Source organism: Syngnathus acus, chromosome 13 (assembly GCF_901709675.1).
Source record: "Syngnathus acus chromosome 13, fSynAcu1.2, whole genome shotgun sequence".
Taxonomy (NCBI): Eukaryota; Metazoa; Chordata; class Actinopteri; order Syngnathiformes; family Syngnathidae; genus Syngnathus; species Syngnathus acus.
The window spans coordinates 8161289-8185138 of record NC_051098.1 but is presented as its reverse complement, the minus strand read 5'-3'; the positions used below and the strand labels follow the sequence as shown (position 1 = coordinate 8185138).

The 23850-nt window shown below is 40.5% G+C and overlaps 3 protein-coding genes across 3 annotated transcripts; 2 read left to right on the top strand and 1 right to left on the bottom strand.

Annotated features, from left to right (window-relative positions):
* Positions 1-3914: 3914 nt before the first annotated feature.
* LOC119132731 lies at positions 3915-13195 on the top strand. Its single transcript, XM_037268203.1, has 21 exons — positions 3915-4074; positions 5650-5891; positions 6446-6594; positions 6797-6925; positions 7016-7177; positions 7256-7385; positions 7455-7588; positions 7668-7824; positions 7986-8101; positions 8451-8543; positions 9518-9663; positions 10168-10284; positions 10404-10531; positions 11015-11163; positions 11242-11367; positions 11472-11633; positions 11858-12041; positions 12111-12241; positions 12314-12479; positions 12819-12922; positions 13022-13195. Exons 1-21 carry the CDS (start codon positions 3940-3942, stop codon positions 13123-13125), a joined length of 2964 nt encoding a protein of 987 aa, XP_037124098.1. The 5' UTR covers positions 3915-3939; the 3' UTR covers positions 13126-13195.
* Positions 13196-13893: 698 nt separating this feature from the next.
* Positions 13894-18688, top strand: LOC119133025 (transforming growth factor beta regulator 1-like). The gene is given in 16 exon segments (XM_037268651.1): positions 13894-14181; positions 14251-14369; positions 14685-14742; positions 14841-14923; positions 15036-15072; positions 15321-15383; positions 15708-15950; positions 16200-16270; positions 16415-16647; positions 16721-16857; positions 16929-17075; positions 17432-17529; positions 17725-17762; positions 17765-17834; positions 17934-18073; positions 18418-18688. Coding segments are annotated over 15 exon segments (1617 nt in total). The 5' UTR covers positions 13894-14181; the 3' UTR covers positions 18498-18688.
* Positions 18562-23123, bottom strand: LOC119133028 (sialate O-acetylesterase-like). The gene is given in 12 exon segments (XM_037268654.1): positions 18562-19075; positions 19245-19324; positions 19327-19430; positions 19673-19706; positions 19709-19826; positions 20287-20420; positions 20488-20573; positions 20660-20825; positions 20896-21034; positions 21382-21539; positions 22168-22332; positions 22899-23123. Coding segments are annotated over 12 exon segments (1617 nt in total). The 5' UTR covers positions 23050-23123; the 3' UTR covers positions 18562-18793.
* Positions 23124-23850: the final 727 nt, after the last annotated feature.

Here is a 23850-nt window from a genome sequence, read left to right as displayed (position 1 = left end):
CACCTCGACTGCTGTGCTAAACTACGCAAATGAGGACTCGTGTAAAAGAAAAGGGATAGAGTTGCCGATGCGGCACTTTTTAAAGAAACTCTGCTCTCATGCTCATTAATTTGTGACATTACATCATAAACTATGCATATGCTGTGAGACTTATGTTGCCTCACTATTAATGGCCCTGGGGAGCTGTTATGAGACTTAATAACGGTATAAAATGCACTTCAATGGACTCCATCTTCTGCTACTTATACATTTTGTTACTGGTATGACTTTTTATTAAATGGCTAAAGGTTTATAGTTTTGTTAGTGATTATTCAATGATGCCAATGATAATAAAGTTGGGTCCAAGTCTATTATTTGGTGTTCTAAGTACAAATGATGTTTTATTTTGGTTGCGACCTGACTTGAGCATACCAAGAGAGGCATGTTCACTACGTTCACTGGTTGCCGTTTTTTTAAGATATACGTCAAAATAAAAACAGATTTCCAGAAACTAATGGTTCTATTTGAAAGCTCCATAATGGCGTTTTCAGTTCAAAACTGTCTTCACTCGTGCGAAACTTATCTGGACTGGGTTTTGGCGAGAAGTTGGACTCAAAATATCACATTTGACACAGGATGCTATTATCCTCTCCATGTCATTACCAAATGCTGTCTCCACACTTTGGTTTTATGTTTTGGAGCAATATCGCTGCTTGCTGAGGACGGTGTGGACCATGTGACTCATTGAGGGGAAGTTGGCCGTCAGGGGGAATTTGGATGGTATTTTAAAATGGTCCCTGACAAATGCACACATGCTGTGTGAGTTTGTATACGTGTCTGTGTGTTTGTGTGCGTACGTGTGACCTCTTTTCTGCAATCCTGGATGACATTCCTGCCCTACAGTGTTTTTGCACATTCTTTTACAACATGACTGCAGACCTGAGGGTACCTAACCGTTACATTATTAACATAGCAAGCATTAAAATGTTCACCATGTAGGAAAGTCAAAGAACGCCTCAAGAAAAAAAAACATCTCCATCTTCAAAATTGGTCGAGGTCAAAGTTCACCCAAATAAATGTCAAACTATATCAATTTTCAACACATCTCATTTTAAAGCTGCTGATGTGCATTTTCAAATTCTATGACTGTGTCCATATATGTCTTCAAGTGATGATGACACGATGACAAGAGAATAAACAATGTTACAAGTTTGTTTGTCGGTTACTGGTTGCTGAGGTCTGCAGAGCTTTGTTTTTATAGTGCATCACATCTTGTCTGCATATCTTGGAACTTTTTATTCGCTCCATCCCCGCGGCCAAAATGTGCCGAGGTCCTCACATTTCCACTTACCACAGCTTTTTCGACAGCGGTGTTGCTCTACATAAGTAACGCAGTTTCCCATAACCCCTTTCTGAAAACACCCAAGTATGTAGTGTGAGGGAGTAATTGTATCACTGCTGTGTCAGAAAACAATGCTGTAAGACAGATGCTCGTCATGCTGCTTGTAAACTGTGTAATTACAGTCAATGAAATGAGGATTTCGGCAGAGTTATTGAACAGAAGCTAGTTTCCACAGAAGATTCAAGTACACAAAAACACTTTATTTTGTGCTTCCAATATTTAGCATGCTTTTGTTTTGCTGGATTCTCAAATCAACAACAACAAATGGCTCAGTATATATTTTTTTTTTAGCGGGTATTCTTTTAAGAGACAAAAAAAACATTAAATCATGGCCATAATGGCCCGCAGAACAATATCCACCAGCCAATTGAAAAAAAACACAAGAGGGCAGCAAATATTTAAAGGTGACTGCAGTCCTCTGGTCCTATCTTAGCTCCTAAGGAAAGAACATCCATCATTTATATTGTAGTATTGACATAACTGCCACACAGATTCAGTCATAAAAAATATAATTAAACCATAAATCTGCGCTTTTCATCTCTGAGTTGATTATTTATCACTAATACCACAGCACAGCATCATATTGTGTGAAAGACCTCAACCACAACAGCAAAATGCATTGTACTCAGACAAAACAGATAAAATTGGGAATTTGATTTTTTTTCTTTAACTTGAATGCAATTAATCTTAAATAGCAACCACTTAACACAATCCACTAACAATGACAGCAATGACTTGAAGAAAACTTTTAGTTGTCTGATATTGCTCCATGAGAGGAGGAAAATATCAGTAACGACTCTCGGTATGATGCAGTGCAGTTACACACCACTGTGAAAAAACAACAAGAACAACCACAAGAACATGTGGTAGACTTTTGTCAGAAAGGTTTCAATGTACATTGTTAAAATATTACAGGCTACAAATGTTGCACTTCATTGTAATCTCATATCTATCCTCTGTACCAGTTCGAACGGGACGACAAAGCTGCAGAGAATCTCCAAAAATGTCTTCCAAGTGTGCAAGAGAAAAATCCCAAAGTGTTTTGGACTCCAGGGACTTTGAAGGGAAAAACATTGTTGTCTGGTTTTGAAATAGATATTTTATGACAGTAGTCCTGTAACTGTTCCAACAGACATAATATGTTGTTAAAATAATACCTCTGAGACAATTTGTCAGAATTAATTTGGAAAGAAAAAAAAACCAATTTGCAACACACCCTAAGCCACATATTAAAGCTGTTAACAAGTATTTTTTTTAATATGTTATCATTTTAGCCATCCTGTAAGTCCATCATGACACAATGAACACATTCTGTGTGTGAAAAAAGTCATAAATGAGTACAAAACATTTCATAATACATCCAACTATGACAGCCTATTTTTTGACAAGTCAAATTGATGATGTAGTTGGAGGCACTTGCGTTTAACCACTGCTTGTATGCAGCTGCTAATGTTGTCAAAAGACTGGAATATGTGACATCAATTCAAATGAAATATTCTTTTTTTCTTTTTTAAAGAATATGCAACAAAATTACCAGTGACTTCTTCTCGTTTCATACAGCGGTGGCAGTCTTTGGTTATGTTTAGAAAGGGTGGGTTTTATTTTTATTCCACTTTTAGGCTTAACATGACTTTACTGGAGCTTCTGCGCTCCAACCATGAAACCAGAATGACAGAAATTCCTTTTAAAGGAATGTGGGGCTCAAATTGCCCTGCAGAAGAATGTTAATGGTCCTAGAAATGCCCACAATAGCCCATCAACCTTAATTGTGGACTCAAGTTATGATGGAACCGCCCAAGTCTGCCTGCAGAAAAAAAAAAAAAGTGGCATCCCTCTCTCTATCTGGTGAGATAAGGTTCAGACCAGGCACATGACGGGATTATTTTGGGAGAAGCTCATTTATTGATCTGGGTTGGTGTCTAAGTGCACCTTGATGTTAATAAAATACTGTTATTTTATTTGATTATTTTGTTTTGATTTAAATCTACTGAGGATTTGCCTTGTGGATGAATGGTACCACAGAAATTAACTTGACTCGCTTGTGTCTGCTAATTTTAGGCAAGACTAAAGCTTGCGTAAACCAGGGTGCGGCAGGCAGCCAATTGCAGGGCACATTTAGACAAGAAATATGGAGAACATGAAATCTTCAATGAGCCACGTGTGTTTTGGGAATTTTGAAATATTTAGTGGGCTGTTGTCACAATTAGTTCGACATGTAATTATTGAAATGACCCAAATAGAATGCGGTAAATATGTAATATTTTATTGCTGGTTCAGATAAATTGTAAATACTGTGAGTCACAATATATTTAAGGTCAGTATTTACATCAGATATCTTGAATCATTTACATTTAACGCACGTTTATTGCTGGCCATATCATAATAGAAAATGACATGATTTACTGCAATATCGATATAGTTCAAATGTTGTGGCTTTGTTCTCCTTGGCTTCTTGCCTCACCAACTCCTCCCTTGTTGCAAGTAAGATCTGAGGCTGGTCGAGTCGTAGAAGAGTTTAAAAGCCTCATTAAGCACAAGTGGCATCTCTGTGTGCTCAAATGAACGTCATGGTGCTCTCCATCTGGGTCTTGCTCTCATTCATAGCCGCCCCGGGTTTGGCGGCACCCACGGCCATGCCGCAGGAAGCCACCTCTCTTTCCCCTACTGAACAAGCTGACTTGAAAACGGCCACAGTAAGTTGGAGTTAAGATGCACTTGACAGGACTGTATGAAATTTACCCTACAATTTTGCTTTTGGCAATAACAAAACCATTGTTTTTGTGAAATATAAGAGGTACGTAAATACTGTTCTCTCTAAATTATTTTTTTCCCATACTTAAGCACATTTCTTATTCATTTACTTTTCATGCAATGGTGCCCGAAGAGAAAATTTGTTAAAACTCATGATTGCCTGTATGTCTGAATGTGGTGATGTCATTTAAACAGCGATGCGTTGAGATGCGACCAAACTTTTTCCAGATACGAGCCATCTTTTGGCTAATTTTGTACTTTGACTTGGGTGCAAAAATGATCAAGCGCCACGTTGAGGCAGCATACTCAATTCACTTCACGTCTAGAAGTAATTTGACAGACCATTAAGACAATATATAGTTATAAATTTTTTAGCTTAGTTTCCTGAGTGAGTCACTTACCGTATTTTCCGGACTGTATGTCGCAGTGTTTTTCATAGTTAGGACTTAGTATGTGGGAAATTATTAATACATTATATAATGCCACGTTATTTTTCACACTAAGCTGCACGAGGGCACTCTAGGCCTGTAGAATAATTGGAACTGCAACTGACAATGAGTCTGACGTAAGCCATGTAGAAGAGGAAGGCTGCATCTTATACTTCCGGGGTTAGCGGAGTTGTTCATAAGTGACGGGGAGGACGAAGATGTCGTTGGATTTAATGATTTGGAGTGACACGGCTGGTTCGATAAACTTGTTATTTATGTTATAGGTATTTGAATAACTCTTAATATGTTACGTCAGACACGTTCTCAGTTCCTCATTTATGTGTTTATGTAACGTTAGCATACCGTATCGTTCAACCTGTTGTTGCCTATTCATGTCTGTACTTGGTGTTGGATTTCGTCAAATAAATTTCCCCCAAAAATGCGACATACATATGTTTTTTTCTTCTTTATTATGCATTTTATGGCTGGTGCGACTTATACTCCGGAGCGACTCATAGTCCCGAAATACGGTAGTTGTGGAACTCTTTGTTTTGTGTCTGTATGATTTATTGCCACCCTTGGTCACCTCACACCCACTAAGGGTCCTGTTTTTGTGTCGAGCCAAGTAAAGCGCAAGGTTTGATTTACCTGCCTGCATGGAGTTTTCTGTCTTTTGTCTATTTTTGCCCATGAAGAAGGGGCGTTTGCACTTTTGAGCTCCTTTGCGAGCTAGAATGTAGCCATTTCCTGGCTAATCATCATTTCCATTTAAATCTGCACATTTGAAGTTGACATACATATGCTTGACATTGCAGAAGCAGAAATACAGTAGACTCGTTAGGTCCTTTCATGACATTGGCATGCTCAAAGTTTGTTTAAACTGCAAGATCTCCCCTAGTGGATGATGTTGTCAGCTGAGCATGTGACTTGGGTAATTGGACCGTGTTTGATTATTATTATTACTATTTTTATTGTTGCAAACCCAGATTTCTTTTCTAGAGCTGTTCAGGTATGCCTAATGAAACATCTTTGAGTGTACATGACATCAGATGGATGCTGTGAGTGAAAATATGCTTTGATGTACTGTAGGAATACCTTAAGCACTACTACGATCTGCGAGAGGAACCTGCAGGAAGCTGGAAGCAGAGCGGCCTATCCTTTGCATCCAAGTTGAAAGACATGCAGACGTTCTTCGGGCTCAACGTAACAGGAAGGCTAGATCGGGACACACTACGGGTAATGAGGAAGCCTCGATGCGGTGTTCCAGATTCTGCTGAGTATAGCAGTCACATCCAAGGTGCACGATGGAACAAGAAGGTCATAACGTACAGGTAAAATAGAAAAATAATTCCACATTTTATTGAGTAAATGCCTTGATACCACCCATACGTTATGATATGACAGTCCTGTAATAAACAGTCACTTTACAGTAAAAGCTCCGCATATTGTTTTTAGGGTGTTGAAATATAATAATCGCTTTGGAGGCCGTAATATGCAATACAAATATTTTATATGTAATAAGATCCGAAAAACTTTTCAGTTCAGTGGCACCAACCACATACAGAGTCCAAGTCAATTTCAAAGCATCCGTTTTAAAAACTTAAACACAAAACCTGAATTTTATAATCTGCATGAGAGCATTCATTACATACCTGCAGTTTTATTGTGGTCCTAAATTGTCCATACAGGTATGAATGTTTATCTCCTGCGTCTGGCGACCAGTCCAGGCTGTAGGCAGGGATAGATTTCAGATGTGACCCTCTTGAAGACAAGCTCGATGGATTGTGCACAACTGAAATCTTTAAAACCGGTTGAACTCCACAGAACTGTTTGTGATGGGACCACATTCTGATGGTGACTCAATTAAGAGTTTGTCATGTTTCAGCATTGGCAGGTACACCCGAGACATGCCTCGAAGCACCGTCGACTCCCTGCTCAAATCTGCTTTCAGCGTTTGGGCCCGAGCCAGCGGTCTGACATTTGTCTGCTCGCAAAACCGTAACACTGACATCACGGTGGAGTTTGTCACTCAGGGTGGGTTTGGTTTGAGAATTCAAACATGAATTACACTTTTGTTATTCACTGACTGCTTTATCAACAAGACAAAACAAAAACAGTCATTGTCTCTTCAAATGAAAGGTTACCTCAAAGGGGAAACTTTTCGTTTGGATTTGCGGCACCAGTCTTGGAACTGTACTATATGTTGAATATCTTTGTTCTGGTTTACATTATGTAGAACATGGTGATTCATATCCATTCGATGGACCCAGTGGCTCGTTGGCGCATACTTTTGGTCCAAGACTGGATGTTGCAGGAGAAATTCACTTTGACGATGATGAACTTTGGGCAGCAACAGGAACATCTGGTTGGTTCTTCTCATTCAATCCTAAAAAGCCAGGGACCAGTTTCATCTTAAAACACAACAATCTCTTCCATGTTGTTCTTGTCTGTGTAGGTTTGAATTTTTTTGTGGTGGCCGCACATGAATTGGGCCACGTGTTGGGTCTAAAACACTCAAGGAACCCAGCATCACTAATGCACCCCAACTACAAGGTCTCTCACTCAGGGCCCAACCTCCTATCCAGAGAGGATGTCACCAATATCAACGCACTTTACCGTAAATTCATCCATCAGTCTTATCAACATTTATAATCCTCAAACCTGGTTCTAAAACGTCTCCTCGTGTGCATGTCAGGTCCACCCCAAGATCACCCAGATCACTTTTCAAGACTATTCCCTCGACTGATACAAAACAGATGTGCTCGGGATGTGACATTCGATGCCGTCTCCACACTCGGGGATGCCACCATCTTTTTCAAAGACAGGTGCAGTGACCATTTTTGTCGCTCACTTTTTACGATCAACCTTAAACCGAGCACATTGTTCCCATCCAGATATCTTTGGATCAAACACAATCAGGCGCACGATATCAAAGAAGGTCCGATCACCAACTTCATGCCCAAGATAGAAACCAGCATTGATGCTGCTTTCTGGGTGCCACGCAGGTCGACTGCTTACCTCATTCGTGGTAAATCACTTTTATTATATTGTAGTCGGAAAAGTTTTCATTGTATATGTTACAAATTTCATCCCGTATGTTGTGAAAGAATCAATGTTCTGGACGGTGAAAGGCTCCGTCGTGAAAGGAAAGCCCAGAGCTCTGTGCCACTTTGGCTTTCCTGCCTGGGTGCAGGATGTTGATGCCGCTGTGCACATCGCCAAAACAGGACGCACCCTCTTCTTCATGCATGACATTTATTGGAGGTAAAAAAAAGAAGTGAATTCTAGGTTGTTTTAGATGATTGTTTAAAGGGGAAGTCAATTCAAACATTTTCCGTATAATATATCGACGGAAAATGTTGCTCAGGCAACGTCTGTGCTAGCTTTTAGGAGTCATAAGTTCTTTTCCTCAATTATTGTTGCAGCTTCAATGAAAACAGAAAAGTCATGGACTTTGGTTACCCCAAGTACATCAGCGAGGACTTTCCTGGACTTACTTTCCCGGATTTATCAACAATAAATGCAGCCTTTCACAAAGAAGGTAAGCCACTTTAGTTGTTGTCACACACAATAATAAAACATTAACTCCTTTGATGCAACTTTAGTCCAACCATCAAACTTTGTACCTTTGCACTTCACTCGGCTGTTTGAATGACAAACTAGGGGCTGTGCCACTTAAAAGACAGTTGGCAGGATTTGGAACCCTCTCATTTTTATTTATACACTTTTTATTTATTATTTAAACACTAAAAATTACCTAGTGATATGTTTGAAAAATCAAACATTTATAAGAAAGACAAAAATGCATTGGGTCACACCTATCACTGTAAAAAAAAGAAGTAATTTTGTGATCCTAAAGATATGCGTGTTTTTTGTTTTTTTTATCTCAGGGTTCATCTACTTCTTTGTTGGACCACAAGTCTATAAGTACGACTACGCCAACAAGCGTGTTGCTGGAATGGAGAGGGCGAATTCCTGGCTTGGTTGTTGATGCTCAGCAATCACCTGGGATTTGACGCATCACATGAGAAACACACTGTTGCAAGTTGTACTTAGTAAAAATAAAAATTTAAGCCCTAGAATGTGTCTGGGGACTAACATTCTTCAATCAGATGGCTATCAGATCAGATTTTCGATTTGATCTTTTAAACTGCCCCACATCTGAGGCACATGGCTGAACATATTTAGCTGGTATGGTAATGAGCACTATGGACGGCTCTCTTGAGCCTTACGAGGATGACATGGCAGAAATGTTCTAAAGCAAGAGCGTGTATAGTTGGGTCTTAATTACAACCTGAAGCAAGCAGTGTTGCAAGTCACGCTGACTTTGTTGGCATGTCTTGTGGTATGTTCTTTCGCGGCGCCCCAAAATGCTGAAACACGGTGGAGCGTTTCCAAATCGTTGCCGGAGCTTTGGCACTAAAATCGTCTTGGCTCAATCCAAGAAAATGGCTGCGCATGAGGGACAATGGGGAGAATTCACAGTGCTTTAAGCAGACACTTTTATAGCTGCAACTTCATACTATAGTTTGGATTTATAGTCCTACCATCTAAAAGCTCTGTCAAATATAATACGCACTCACTTCTCCAAAATCCAATCCCCAGATTTCAAGAGTCCAAATAGTGCAATACAGTACTGGACTTCTATTTACCAAAGCAGCTGGACTATGTTTTTTATTTACCAAAGGTTATGGTAAAGTACAAACCATCTCTGTCAACAACAACAACAAAAATTGCAGTGTTCTTGTTTTGTGGCACTCACAACAAGATTCCACAATATGTTCATTTTCTTATTTGATTTAACAGATGCGATGTAGTACATCGTGTTTCCCTGCACAGCTATCGTGATCAGTGAAAATTGATTTTCCATTATTGAGCAATCAGGGGAAGCCCTGACACTGTGGGTTTGTCTTAATATAATTGACATGAACACGACATAGGACACTGAGTACTCTTTGAGGAAAGAAGAGGAGAAAGAGGAGAACTATGATTCTGCGATCAGTTCTATGGACGCTGTTGCTCGTTGTGGGTTTTTTGGCAGTGAGCCATGGAGCACCGACCGTCGCTCCGACCATTTCACCAGATGATCACGACCTTGCTGAGGTAAGCTGCAATAATGTAGACAAACTGACAAAACTAGGAAGTACTAGATGGGTTAGCACTGACTGATAAAAATTGAGTCCTTTGCACAAAAAAAAAAAAAATCCCTATTCATGATTTGCTTCACAGGATTACATACAGTGGAACAATTTGTTATGGGGTAATGTTGATTTCAAATTTAGAAACATTAAAACATACAAATAATCTGTTTGATTTTAGATTCTTAAGTGTAAGAATAAGTTAACCACTGTAAATAGTCATATGTAGGACCTTAGACTCCATGTCTCATTTTTTGACATCACACAAGTGCAAAAAGTAGTCATCGTAAAAACATCAGAACAACATAACATTTGTGAAGCTGGCGTTTTTTCGTTTTGAAGGTGAGTCTTCTTACTTCATTGTCTATTCTTATCTCCTTTTTGAATTTGGCCTTTCTCAGGGAATGTCTCGCAAAAAAGCAAAGGCAAAAAAATGTTTAATACCTTCATGTGTCTTGCTTTCCGCTAGAAATATCTCGCTCAGTTTTACAATGATGTCGGGACCAGAAACTCCACAAGGAGAAGCTCTATTAGGAGCAACTTCAGCGAGGATCTGGAAACCATGCAGGCGTTCTTTGGCTTGGAGGTACAAACCATGATGGACCCAATCCTACTAGAATGACTTTGTTGGTGAAATCTTGTTGTGTTTGGGCAGAAAACAGTTAATGAGACATTTGTCCATCATACATGAATATTGGCAAACAGGTGACGGGGGTCTTGAACAAGGAGACGGTGGAGGCCATGAAAACGTCCAGGTGTGGTGTGTCAGACATCGGCCGCTATGGACACTTCCCTGGGATACCCAAATGGACTAAGAAACTTATAACTTACAGGTAAAGTTGGATGATCGCTAATAGTCAGACTAAGCAGAGCATGGCTAGTACTAGTACTAGTTTGTGGCAAATTAGAATAGTGGTGTAGTGTTTTGGTTTTTGACCAAAACAATTTCCAATCGGTTTCATTGACCAGAATACTGAAACTAGCGGACCTACTTTCATTCATAAGGAACTGCAAGTCCACTTGGAGGTGATGTAAATTTGACCTCTGTGAATTGGGCACTTGGTGACCCCCTTCCACATGCATCCATGTGACCACCATCACACACATACAGTAGTTGTGCCACAACTGGCCGAGGTGCTTTTAAAAATATATTAAAATCATAATTTATTCAATGAGTTAATTTCCCGACTGGCAGACCACGGTCTGCCAAAATCCCATACGTTGTAAATATGGGACGAAAATACTTTGTAAAATATCCCTATCTCGACTTCTTTGAATTTTGCGTTGTGATGAATGATTCCATGTGATTTGAACAGGATCACTCAATACACGCCAGATTTGAGCCAGAAACAGGTGGATGACATCATCGGTAAAGCCTTCCAACTCTACAGCGACGTCATCCCACTAGACTTCCAGCAGATCGACGACGGCACTGCGGATATCGTGATCGTCTTTAAGGGTGGATGTAAGTCCAGATGGAAGAAGGTGCACCTACACACATTTACGAGTACTTTTCTAATCCTCTTTGTTTATTTTAATGAAGCTCATGGGGACTTTAATCCTTTTGACGGCCCGGGTAGAGTCTTAGCTCACGCAAACTCTCCGGGGCTGAATCAAGGAGGGGACACACACTTTGATGATGATGAAGAATGGACACTAGACCAAAGAGGTACCGGCACTTCGCCATGGAATATTGAAGCGGAGTGCAGCACCGAGTCATTATAATAATGATAATAATAATTCTGTTTGCCTTGTTATCCTTCCTGAGTACAGGTGTGAATCTGTTCCTGGTGGCCGCACATGAGTTCGGCCACGCTTTGGGATTGGACCATTCCAGAGACAGGGGTGCGCTGATGTTCCCCACTTATAAGTATGTCAACACAGACGACTACAAGCTGCCAGATGATGATAGGCAAGAGGTTCAGGCTCTCTATGGTGAGTTCAAGTCAAATAAATGTGACTTATTTTATGATTAATAATCACTGATAAAGCATTGGGGTTTCTCCAGTGGATCGATCCATGCAATAGAAACAACGGCAACAGGGTAGCACCACAACTGGATTGTCTTCCTCACATTTTGTATTTAATATAGAGTTTGGTTCAATACAGGGAGGCCCGGTTTTATATGACGGAGTTTTGCATTGCTCTCCATCTCCCAGGTAGCCGCACACAAGAGCCGACAAAAGTCCCCGAACCCGTACAACGATCTGAACCAGAGCCGGAGGATCCAACAGAAGACCCGCAAGACCCTCTTCCAAACCCTCGTGATGAGCAATGCAACCCCGATTTGGTATTTGATGCCACCACATCCATCAGGGGAGACTTCTACTTCTTCAAAAATGGGTAACTTTTTTCCCCTTCTGTTTGTAAAGCATCAGAGTACTTCATCTTAACGTTTATATACCTCCCCAGATACTACTGGAGGAAGAGTGCCTCATTCCCAGAAATCCGTTTTACTAAAGTGAGCACAAAATGGCCACCGATCAACACTGTTGACGCTGCATATGAGGCCGAAAACAAAGACACAGTTTTTCTCTTTGAGGGTAAAAGTCATGAAATTGTGGTTACATATTGTATGCGAATTAACTTTATCTCTAGCGCTTCTTTCTCTCCAGGTAATCAGGTGTGGGGCATATATTCCATTCCAAAGACAATAATACCAGGTTATCCAAAACCGCTAACCAGCCTGGGCCTGCCTTCCACTGTCAGTAAGGTGGATGCAGCCGTCTACGTGGTAGAGACTGGAAAAACATTATTTTTTGTGAATACAGAGTATTGGAGGTGAGTGCACAATCCAATAATAAGATATACAACTTTTGATTTTGATTTCAAATTCCAGTCAAAAGACTTGCACATGAAAAACAATGCAAACGCATTTTTGGGGAGGTATTGGGGGGGGGGGGTCTAAACAATGTCTTAAAAAAGTGTATTCAAATACAGTTCAAGTTTAAAGCATGAGTGGGGGGGGGGGGACTGTTAGCACAAGCAAAAATACAATATAAAATATTTTTCCATTCAACATTTTTCTTTCATCCGTTCTGTCCAATCCCTTATGATCACAAAGTGCTTGTGGTTGAACATTGACGCAACCGTTTATTTTGTCTCTCTGCTTTATCACAGCTATGATGAGGCTTCAAACCAAATGGATCCTGGGTATCCGCGATTAATTGCTACTGACTTTCCTCTCATCGGGTCAAAGGTTGATGCAGTTTTTGAGTATTATGGTGAGAAACACTAGTTGTCATGAAAAGATGTTTTGTTAGTCAGTTAATGTAATGTTACCCAATTTGAGGTTATATGAAACTGTTTTTTCTCTCTCTCAGCGTACCTTTATTTCTCAGTCGGCGCCAAACTGCTGGAATACTACCTGCCAGGACATAGATTGACGAGAGTGATGTTAAACTATGGCTGGCTCAATTGTTATTAAGAGTGGGAACACAGCACATACTTTTTTCATGTTGTTGGGAAATGACGCAATAAAGGATCTTCTCAATGACTGCTTCTGCTTCTTTATTATATACTGGAAACAGCATTACAAGTTTTGGAAGCAAACATAATATTCTACTTTTTAATTTGTTGAACCTCAAAGTGAATACCTTTTGAAGGAAGAAAACTAAACGTGGGAACATACAAAAGATGGGTAAAAATGTATAATTAACCATCTTTGAAACAAATTAGTACTTGTCGTCTCTCAAAATGTTACCCCCAGTGTCGTGCTGTGACATGATGCAATCTTGCATGAACTCCATCTTTTGCTAGTATTTCACATTTTTAGAACGTCACCTCTGCTGGTTTTAGTTTTAGCCGACCAGAGGAAACCATTTGAAAGTAACATATCATCAACATCTCTCTCACCATATACAGTATCTGATATGATAAAAAAAAGTACTCAATAGGTACACCACAAATGTTATTTTTCTGTCCTAGTTTTGACAAGTCCCTGTAATCTGTATTGTTCACTGCAGAAGACCACTAAATGCCCACAGCAGATGACCTATTTGCATAACAATGGACACAATATATATATATATATATATATATATATATATATATATATATATAAAATACGATTTATTTGAAATAACCGACAAAAATAAAGCTTTCAGTTTTCTACATCAAGTACGCACTAGCAACGGATCACGACTAAATGTAATTCACACAGTAAGACTGGAGATGGCGGTAATGCTTCATAAGTCTGCTAGCACAGTTTAATTTTGGAGTAGAAGACAAAGAAATGCGGAAACGTCGGAGAAATTCTTTGCAGCAAATTGATTGAAAAAGAAAGCTTATTGGAAACAAATGACTCTGAGACACATTATGTTTTTTGCTCCGAAACCGTAAGAGTTAACACCCCGCTTGCGTGAGTTTGCTACTCTCAGGTTCTTGCTAACGTTAGCCTTTTAGCTGCATGTAAACAATGAACTAAACAACTACTCTCAACGCACAGCACAAAAGCATAAGTGTTAGTTCATTCCCGAGAAAGGTGAGTCTGTTTCTGCCCGTATTTTGTCCAAAATTATTGACAGGCTTGTTTCTTTGTTGTGCTCACAAGATGGAGTCACTCAACACATTTGAGTCAGAGATGGAGCCTGACGGGCAAGGGAGCTACTCTCTATTTCCATCTTTGGATAGCATCGCTGGTCTGTCTGGGACGGCTGATACGCTGGAGAGGTTTGTTGTAATTGAGGTTAAGGCACCACTGCTTGTTGATCGCCACCCACGTTACGTTAGGTGCAGCTATCCGGCAATGATGTCAAAACGAGGGACTTTCCTTCTTCCGCCTCACAGTCTATTCAGGATTTCGTTTGCACACTCTCCCTAAGTTTTGTATAAGGAACGCTTTTCTTATTGTATCTATAAATCAGGCCACACTAAATTCAAGTAGTATATCCAGAGTGTATCTACATACACGTATTGCAGAGCATTGTCTAATTTTCTTGTGTATAAAAGTACTTGTATTGATGAAACCCCAACTCCCTTTTGCAGTGAACCATCCAGTGAAATTTCAGAAAAGCCAAACCTCACCTGGCTTGATGCTGCTCAGGTTGGTGCTTTTCCACTTGCATTTTTTAAAAATGGTTAACAGATTAAGGTTAATGCACTTGGATTATTTCTTTATTTTGTGTTCTACACATACTGTAGATCGTTTTGGAGGAAGCTGGACATCCCATGCACATTAAAGAGATCAAGCAAAGAATCATTGACCGGGGGCTTGTTCAGTCCAAGTACGGGCAATTCTTATCACATATTATTTGACATTGATGGTCAAGAATCAATTATTGTAAATAAGATTAAGCATGTTGCAAAAATTGCATTTCCATTTTGCTATGTTGGCAGTGCAAAGTCAAGTCTGGAAGCTGTCATGTATCGCGAGGTAAGCAGGACTTCACACTTTAAAGTACATTCACTCTTTTTGTTTATTTGATGCTATGCATTCTTCATTTTGAGTTAATTTAGCATTGCTTCCGTCCTTTCACATCACCATAGTTATCAGAACTGGGGGTTCGATATGACGGTGCAGGCAACTTTGTTTTGAGCTGCACAAGCCAGTTTTTAGTAAACTGAAGGCCTGATGCAGCTCTAGCCTCCATGTGTCTGCCTCAGTTTCACGTTATGTTTCAGACACAAAAAGGCAGCAAGAGATTCAAGAGGATTGAAAACAGAAATGGAGTCTTTGCATTGCTGGTGAGTTGAACGAGGGGCAGTAATGCAATACTGACTGCGTTCAAATATCAGAATTATATTGCAGCTACTTATGTAATTACTTCAATGCTTTTTGTTCTGCAGTCAAAAATTCCATTGATACTTGTTTGTTGTGGGATTTTGTAAACATTAAAGCATACTTGCAGCTATGATCCCCAGTCAAACCAATTTAGTCAAACTCTTTTTCTGTGTTTACATAACATCAGTTATGTTTTCACCATTTCCATTTAGTTTTTGTTTTTATCTATCGTTTTGAGAGTGTTGCCACTGCAAGAGTCTGCCGGTGTTCACTGTCTTCTCCCTCAGACAGATGTTGAGCGGCAGCAGGCCCTAAAGGCCTTCACAGCTCAGGCCTTCCTGGGCACACCGCAGCAGAACACCGTCTCTGCTTCGGGATCCGGGGCCGCCCCTGCTGTTGCGCCTTTTCCGTCCCCTGCAATCTCCTCAGAGAACAAAGCCAAGATGAGGAGAGGTGCGCGGAAAAAAATGAATGAAAAGTATCGGTTGAAGTACCTCCGACTACGCAAAGCAGCACGAGCCATGATATTTGTGAGTTGCTTTAAGACTTGCATCTGTTTTTTAATGCAATATCTACACAGGTTTATTAAGGCCCATTTCCAGCAACCATCCCTCCAGTGTTCTAATGGTACATTGTGTTTGCTAATTGTGTTAGAAGGCTAATGAATGATTTGAAAACCCTTGTGCAATTTTTAGTTTTCATGAAAAACGCTAAATTGTCTGGATGACCTCAAACTTTTTTGAATGGTAGTGTATGTGACAGTTGTCATTCCCTCACAGGAAAACGCAGCTTTGCATGACGAAGTTGCCCATCTAGAAGAGAAATTTTTAAGAGCCAAGGAAGAGCGCCAGTACGTAAATACACTGGATTATTTTTTAATTCTATTCTTGTTTCAAATAATAACAGTATTTTGGATTGTTAGCTTAAAAATGTGTCATCATGACACCCAAAGAGCACGTTCCAACTTTTTCAAACCTGTCCTCGTTATGTCCAGATTGTTGCTGTTGCACTACCAGTCCCTGTCAGAGGGTGACTTCCTGCCCACGCCCAGCTCGACCACTCATCCCGCCGTGCCGCCTCTCCCGGCGAGCTCCGGTCCCGGAGCACCACCCAGCCTGTGCGGGACGCACATGCTCACATCCGTGGCGTCGGCTGTGGACGAGGGGCAGCTTAAAAAACCCAAGAAGGAGCGCAAAGAGCGGGGCAGAGAGAATGGAAAGGATGAGCGTGAGTGCTTTTTTGAATTATTTGGGTGACTTCATCAGTATCAAAAAGTTGATAATAATTTCATCATTCTTAGTTCCGAAGAAAATGGCAAAGAAACGAAAACTGGCTGACGGTTCCCGTAAGCTTGTGCAACCCATCCCGCTTGACTCCTGCGGTCGTCCCGTCTTCCCCATCGTGTTGGGCGGCTTAACGTTGTACAGCTTGGGCGAGGTCGGTCAAGTCACACGAGACACTGCGCCGGCGTGTGGGCAAAAGCAAACATTTCCCTACTTCCCCCCCAGATCATCACGGACCGAATGTTTTTCCATGACGAATGTGCCATCTACCCGGTGGGCTTCTGCAGCACGCGGGTCTTTGCCAGCATGAAAAACCCTGAGCTGCAGTGCCTCTACACATGCCAAATCAAAGATGGAAGAAGCGGACCGCAGGTAAGGCGCGGAGGTACACCTGTACAACCCAAATGATTTGTTAGTGGGGTTTTTTTAGTGTCCAAAGAGCTTTACAAAGTCAACAAAACTAACAAATTAAAGGCCGTCATTTAAAATGATTCCATATGTATTAAAAGCACTGCTATATTATCTTTAGAAAAACTTGGTTAAGAATGTGATACATTAGTAAATAATGTAGTCTGCTATGAGAACAAATACAGGGTCATGGATTTTACAGTTTTCTCTGGGAAGTCAGGCTTCTTCCTGTATCCCATAAACATGGGTGCTAGCTGCTTACCAAAAGTCAAAATTGGAGGGGGACGTCATCATTTTTTTCCCCGATTGTTTTGGCTTAGTTTGAGATTGTACCTGAGGACGATCCCCAGAATGCCATCGTGGCCTCCTCGGCCCTGACGTGCCACTCGAACCTACTCAAGGCCATCGCGTCAGTCAGGTACAATACTGAACAATCATCAAAACTAAGAACAAGCTAAATACACGTCCACTTGCCTCAGATGCACACTGAGATTGGCTATTGCAAGATTTTTCTGTGATGTCATGTTTTTTTTACTTGTAAAGTTCAGTTGAAAGACAAATTAGCTTTGACACTTCCACGATATCACCTTTCTTTCTTTCTTTCTATTTTCAGTTCCAAGGCTGTTGCCCCAATTGTGCCATCCGGAGCAGACTTTTTGGCTTCTCGCATCCCACCATCCAGAATCTCATTCAAAGTTGTCCTGGCGCACGGAAGTGTAACAAGTACATTACATATAATTATTTTTTATGCTCCTAATGTTTAGTATTCTGTGGTTCCCATCTTGTAAATGCTTTAAGTTTTGGTGTCTTATATCCTCATAGCTACCGATGGATACGTTTTGAAGTGTGTCGCCCGGGCGATGGCCAGAATCCTCACAGCCTGTCAGAGGACGACGCCTCCATCAACTTTGAGGCCTATCAGCGACACCGACGCTTTAGTGACAAGCTGGAGCAAATCCCAGGTTTGGTTGCCAAATGTTGATTTTAAAGTAATGGGATTTTCAATAATTTTCCACATAATTTGAAGGCTACTTATGACCTTATTACCATTTCAAGTCAACCTTGAAAATAGCCTTACTAAATTGTTTGTTACAATTTAAAAAGTCATTGGAAGGAACATGTCAGTGGTTCTGATTACAGATGACAGAGTGCCTTAATAATAGAACAAATAGTTGTTTTGAAAATACCTATTCATATATATTACTAGATCTGTAACTATACTTTTTGCCGTAATTATAAAAGTAAAGACTGTAATGATGACTATTAAATATTTCTCAGCTCTTAATATTTTATTTCTGTCTTTTAGCACAGACATTGCATTGTTCTAGTGCGTCGCACCTGACCACCACATCTGTGAAGCCGTTGACTTCCTACTTCAGCTCCTGAATTTCGGTTCCTAAAAGGCTTTGAAGGTCATAAGAATTGACAAGACAAGGATGACAAATGCAGAAAACATCAATTGTTTATTTTTGTGACTAGAAACCAGTCGCTCAATATTGACCTTTTTATTCGTTCAAATTGTGCAAATGACAGTGACTTGTGTGGTAAAGTGTTCGTTTAAATAAAAACATGGACCTTATGCGGTCTTAGGATCATGGCAATCATTGACAGTGTTTTTCAAAAACGTAATTAGAATTTTATGCATAGTACATCGTACACCTCAGCAGCTAATTTATAGAGATTTATAAAAAATCTTTCCAAAAAGATTGCTTGTTATCTGTTGAGCCAGAGGTATTAACTTGATTGCAATCAAAAATGAAAGGGGGCGCAGGTAATGCAGTTTTTGCGCTGTAAACGGGACATGCTTTGAAATCACATGGCCAGTCTTTCCACGCATATCGTAGTGCTGCTACATCGCAGACATTGGCTGCTATCTGGATACTGGTGGAAGACCATTGGACGATGGGAGCCGGAACCCACTGGGACTTGGGCCCACATGGGCCCTGTGACTGTGAGCAGCAAATCTTGGAGGAAAAACACAGTTTATATGAGAAATAACTCACTTGTTTGAGCCAATTTATCAAATTATAAATACATTGTTTAGGGCAGTGCTGGGAATCACTAGCCTTAGGCTGCTGCAGGTTTTCTAAACAGTAAGGTCAATGTAAGCCTGGCCGTGTCGATGTTTATTACCTCAAAGATGTCTTTTGATGACTTGACAGCGACTGCCTGGTCGTAGGTAATGTTGACATACATCGGAGTGGACAGTATTTTTTAGGGAAAGGTCCAAGGAAGACCACATCCTTTGCATTGTAGGCCACCGCTCGTGCTCCGAGTGTCAGTCTGTATGCTACGTCTTGCTTATCACGAGGGTGGATTCTGCACGCATGCATACGGTGTGTGAAATACTGTAAATGATAATTGAATAATCCTGCAATTATTTTGTTGACTATTTGATGGAGCAATTTAAAAAAAAAGTGCTCATTTCAATCCCAAATGATTATTTGAGTCTCAAAATAATTATCGCTTTATTTGATAATTGATTAGTTATCGATGAATCGTCACACCGCTAATTTACTCTGTGTGAGTCACTTAAGTATACACCCATACTGTTTTCTTACGTGCCATACGGTGAAGTTTCATCCGGCAAATCCAAGCCACAGCCATGAAGGTCCTTTGCAGACGAGAGTTTGGGACAAAGCCTTTGTCAGCCGTCTGGTGCCAGCGGATGTTTGGAAAGCCGTCATCCGTGGAGCCTTTTTTGTCGGTGGACAGCTAGCATAAGAGAGAAATCGATTATCACTGTCTAAAAGGCAATTGGAAAAAAATAATGACAAAGTTGTCGCTGGCCAAAGAAATAATGAGGCTCTAACTATCAATTATTTTAAGAATCTTTCGACTGTTATGGCAATAAATGGATGGATGTGATTTTTAAAATACATTTTAATATCCATCCCTTTAAAACAAGGAATTATTTCTGATTGACAGGGCAGAAAATGCTGGAGTTGTGATTTAGTTACTGGTTTTGTCCGTAATATGTCAGAAAATTGGCAAAATTGTTCATCAGTGCAGCTCCAAAGTAAAAACAAATGTTGCAAATGTTTTTTTTTTTTTGATTCAACACAAATATTATCAGTCTGCTTTCATTGAGGGATACTGTGAGAGGCTGAGCTTTTGAGGATTTGGACCATTTTAAATCAAACAATTAACCGTTACACATTGGTCATTAAAGTACCTGTACAAATCCAAAGGGAAAGTCCATGGCAGTCTGCCCACCTGAGCCCAGGTGAAATGCCATCCTCCAGTCATCAATCATGGCAGGGAACGAACAGTTGTATTCGTTTTGATGATAATTCGAATTTCTTTCACCTAAAAACAAAAAGTCAAATATCTTCTTGATTGCAAATTCAGAGTAGGTTCTGACCATGCACGTTACCTTGGTACCAGAGGGCTCCTTTGATTGTCATGTTAAGCAGTGGGTGGATCATCGCATTCCACAGGACAGAGTTGTCAGTCTGTGAACTGAGACCAAAGATATTTACACCTGTTTAGATCAGTGGTCGCCAAGCACAAAGTGGTTCCAGTCCTCAAGTAGTCCATAACTATACTTTTCATTTTGGTCCAGTCCACATTTCTGAAGAGCACGTAAAGATGACCAGGCTTCGACGGGCGTGCCCCCCCAACTGGTCTCCACCAGTCCTATCGGGTAGTTCAGGTGCTTGTACATGTAGCGTCCAAAGAGCCAACACACTGCAGAGAACTGAGACAGACCACCTGGAAATGTATTACCTTCTCAATAGCAGTATTTGGATCATAATATCGACAAACAAAAAAATTTGCTTACTTGCTTCAGGCACAAACCATGGGAGCGTTACTCCAATCAGATCAGTCAACTCTGTGTCACTCATCTTCAAAGCAACCATAAAAGGTCTCACGTGAGGGTACTTGGACGCAAGAGCGAGTTCCTTGGATGCATTGAAAATCTAATGGGAAGAAAAAAAGCATTTTAATCTCTAACCGAGTATAATGGTACAAGGCACGCGGATAAAGAATTTGCTCAGACACACTCAGTTACCGCCATACTTGTAGTTTTTCAACAGATTGTATTATCCTGTTTTATAGATATGACAGCAAATCCCCTTAACTCTTATGGTGGATGAAATCTTGTGTATTTTAGTTGTATTCTGGGTACCCTGTTTTCCAGTGCAGTACATTATTTTATTGATTACTATTACACTCGCTCATTAAAATATATTTGTTGGAATGTGTTTGTAAAAATGAGGTGCCATAAATGCTATAGAAATGCCACTTATTTGTTTTGTTATTTTGCTGACCTTAGACATTCAAAGTACATGTTGCTCTGGCCACTACAAAGCCAAACGTCGCCAAACAGCACATCCATCAGAGTAGCCGAACTGTTCTGAAGTGTTGCAGTCACGTTGTAGGGACCGCCGGCCTCGATGGGGTCCAGGGTGACTCGCCAGATGCCTGCAGGTGTCATAGTGGACCGTGGCTTTACCGGTTATCCCACATTCATTGCATGTGATACATTCCAGACCCACGCGCTAAGGCATTTTTTATAAAAATGTTTTTACCACTCACAAGTGCTTTAAGCATCTAGTTATTGTAATGTATTTTTTACTCCGTAAAAATATTTGAAAATCGCACGCACAAAAATGCAGGCATATATTCCATAGAAAATACTGTATAAGTTATTGTGTCTCTCTTATCATTGGTATTTGCGAGTTCACAAATCCCCAAGAATCAATTTTCTCCCGAGCCTGCTGTTTTTCTCCCAGCCGAACCACTGGCGCTGCTGCTCAATCACAAAGCAAACAGCAAGAATGAGCATTATTTAAGCTCCTGTGCGCCTCGTAAAAAAAATATTAAAATGGAGCCTGCAAAGTCAGAAACAGAAATTGTAAATTCCTTATTCATTTGTGTCTGCAGGGGTTGGCTCAAAAATAAAAGAATAAATAGTTTCAAGCGATTTGCATACTGCATGTTTTTGTGTCTATCAGGATCAGGTTATTAGATCTTTATTTTTCTTCCAATCACAGCCCTGTGGATGTTTGTATCGAACCTCCCCTCAACAGCAGCAAAAAGCTACATTTACCATTCTGCACAGTGACTGGTGAGCTGTTGTATTTCATCGGTCCTGACAAGTAGACTGTGACCTGGGCACCTTCAGGCCTGCCGTAACCCCACAGAATGGCTCTCTCCGGAGACTTCTGCAGCACCATGTGATTGTCATAGTAGGAGGCAAAGGCAATGGGTTGCTCTAAACACACAGACACATGGGTTCTCTTGAAGGAAAGCTTTACTTGATCATCGACACAACCTATGCACACGTATGAACTTATTGACTCCTCAGCAAAGTCAGCACACACCTGTAAGTGACTAATCCCAATAATGAAAATCAATTGCTCTAGTAGGATTTTCTTGACATATTGCTCTTGTTTTCTTGCAGATTTGTTTATTTTGCCATCGTGGACAGCCATTTTGAACTGTGCTACCTCGCCCAACCTCCAGCTGAACAAAACAACAACCTGCACAAAAGCGTCATGCTGACTAACTACAATGTGGTGTTCTATCGTGATAATCAGAAGTTAGGTCTTCACCAATTTTCGCTAAAAATGGCGCATACAAGTAGTCCGATCAGTGCGGAAAATGCAAATGACACCTTCAGTCGCCAAGAATGGATTACGAAAGAACACCCAAAGCACGAATTCACACGTAAATTTACATTGCCGACCTATGAAAGAATCAAGTTAGTAAAGTTCTTTACTGAGCATGACACACTTAACTCTAACGTTGATGACCCCAAAACGGAGTGTTTTGACTCACCGTGGTGAAAAACCTGAAGAATCAATACCCAAATAACCAAAACCGACGTAACAAGCAGGTAAGCACAAAACACAATTGCAAATAAAGAAGAATATCTTGGGGTGCTTAGTCCCATAATTTTCGAGCGGTCTACAGTGGAAAAAGGTAACATGGACTAAAAGTGAGTGAGAGAGAAAGTGAAAGAGAGAGACAGGAGTGTACTTCCCGATTCACATGCCTAAAAAAGCAGGGACTGGCACACGCACGAACATGCGCACACACACTACTTATCCATCCATCCACATTCTCATGGGGGCTGCAAGAGCGCAACCAACAATTCGCACTCAGACTCACTCCTACCGGTAATTTGCAGCGGTCAATCGGCCTTCCATGCATCATGCATGCTTTCGGATTATGGAAACCACATAATGTAGAAGGTTCTTCCTAAACTATCTACAGCACAGTGATGTGCGGTGAGGTTCATGACTGGGGAGGCACTGACGTCACCCCCCCGGTAAAGTTTGTCCGACACCTCACAAAACAGGTACCGTATTGGCCCGAATATAAGACGACCCTGATTGTAAGACGACCCCCTCTTTTTCAAGACTCAAGTTTGAAAATAGACTTTTTGACTCAAGTTTGAAAAAAGACTTTTTGAACAAGACAAGGATGACAAATGCAGAAAACATTGATCGTTTATTTTTGTGAATAGAAACCAGTAGCTCAATGTTGACCTTTTTATTTGTTCAAATTGTGTAAATGACAGTGACTTGAATGGGAAAGTGTTTGTTTAAATAAAAACATGGACCTTATCCAGTCTTAGGGTCATGGATATCATTGACAGTGTTTTTCAAAAATGGCATCAGAATTTTATGCATAGTACACCGTACACCACAGCAGCTAATTTATAGGGATTTATAAAACATCTTTCCAAAAAGATTGCTTGTTATCTGTTGTGATGCCAGAGCAGTGG

Bases quoted from the DNA above. Each gene is read 5' to 3' on its own strand.
- LOC119132731 (XM_037268203.1), top strand. From the start codon at position 3,940: ATGAACGTCATGGTGCTCTCCATCTGGGTCTTGCTCTCATTCATAGCC. The intron at 8,102-8,450 runs GTAAGCCACTTT...TTTTTATCTCAG, and splicing joins TGCAGCCTTTCACAAAGAAG to GGTTCATCTACTTCTTTGTT. The intron at 11,164-11,241 runs GTAAGTCCAGAT...ATTTTAATGAAG, and splicing joins GATCGTCTTTAAGGGTGGAT to CTCATGGGGACTTTAATCCT.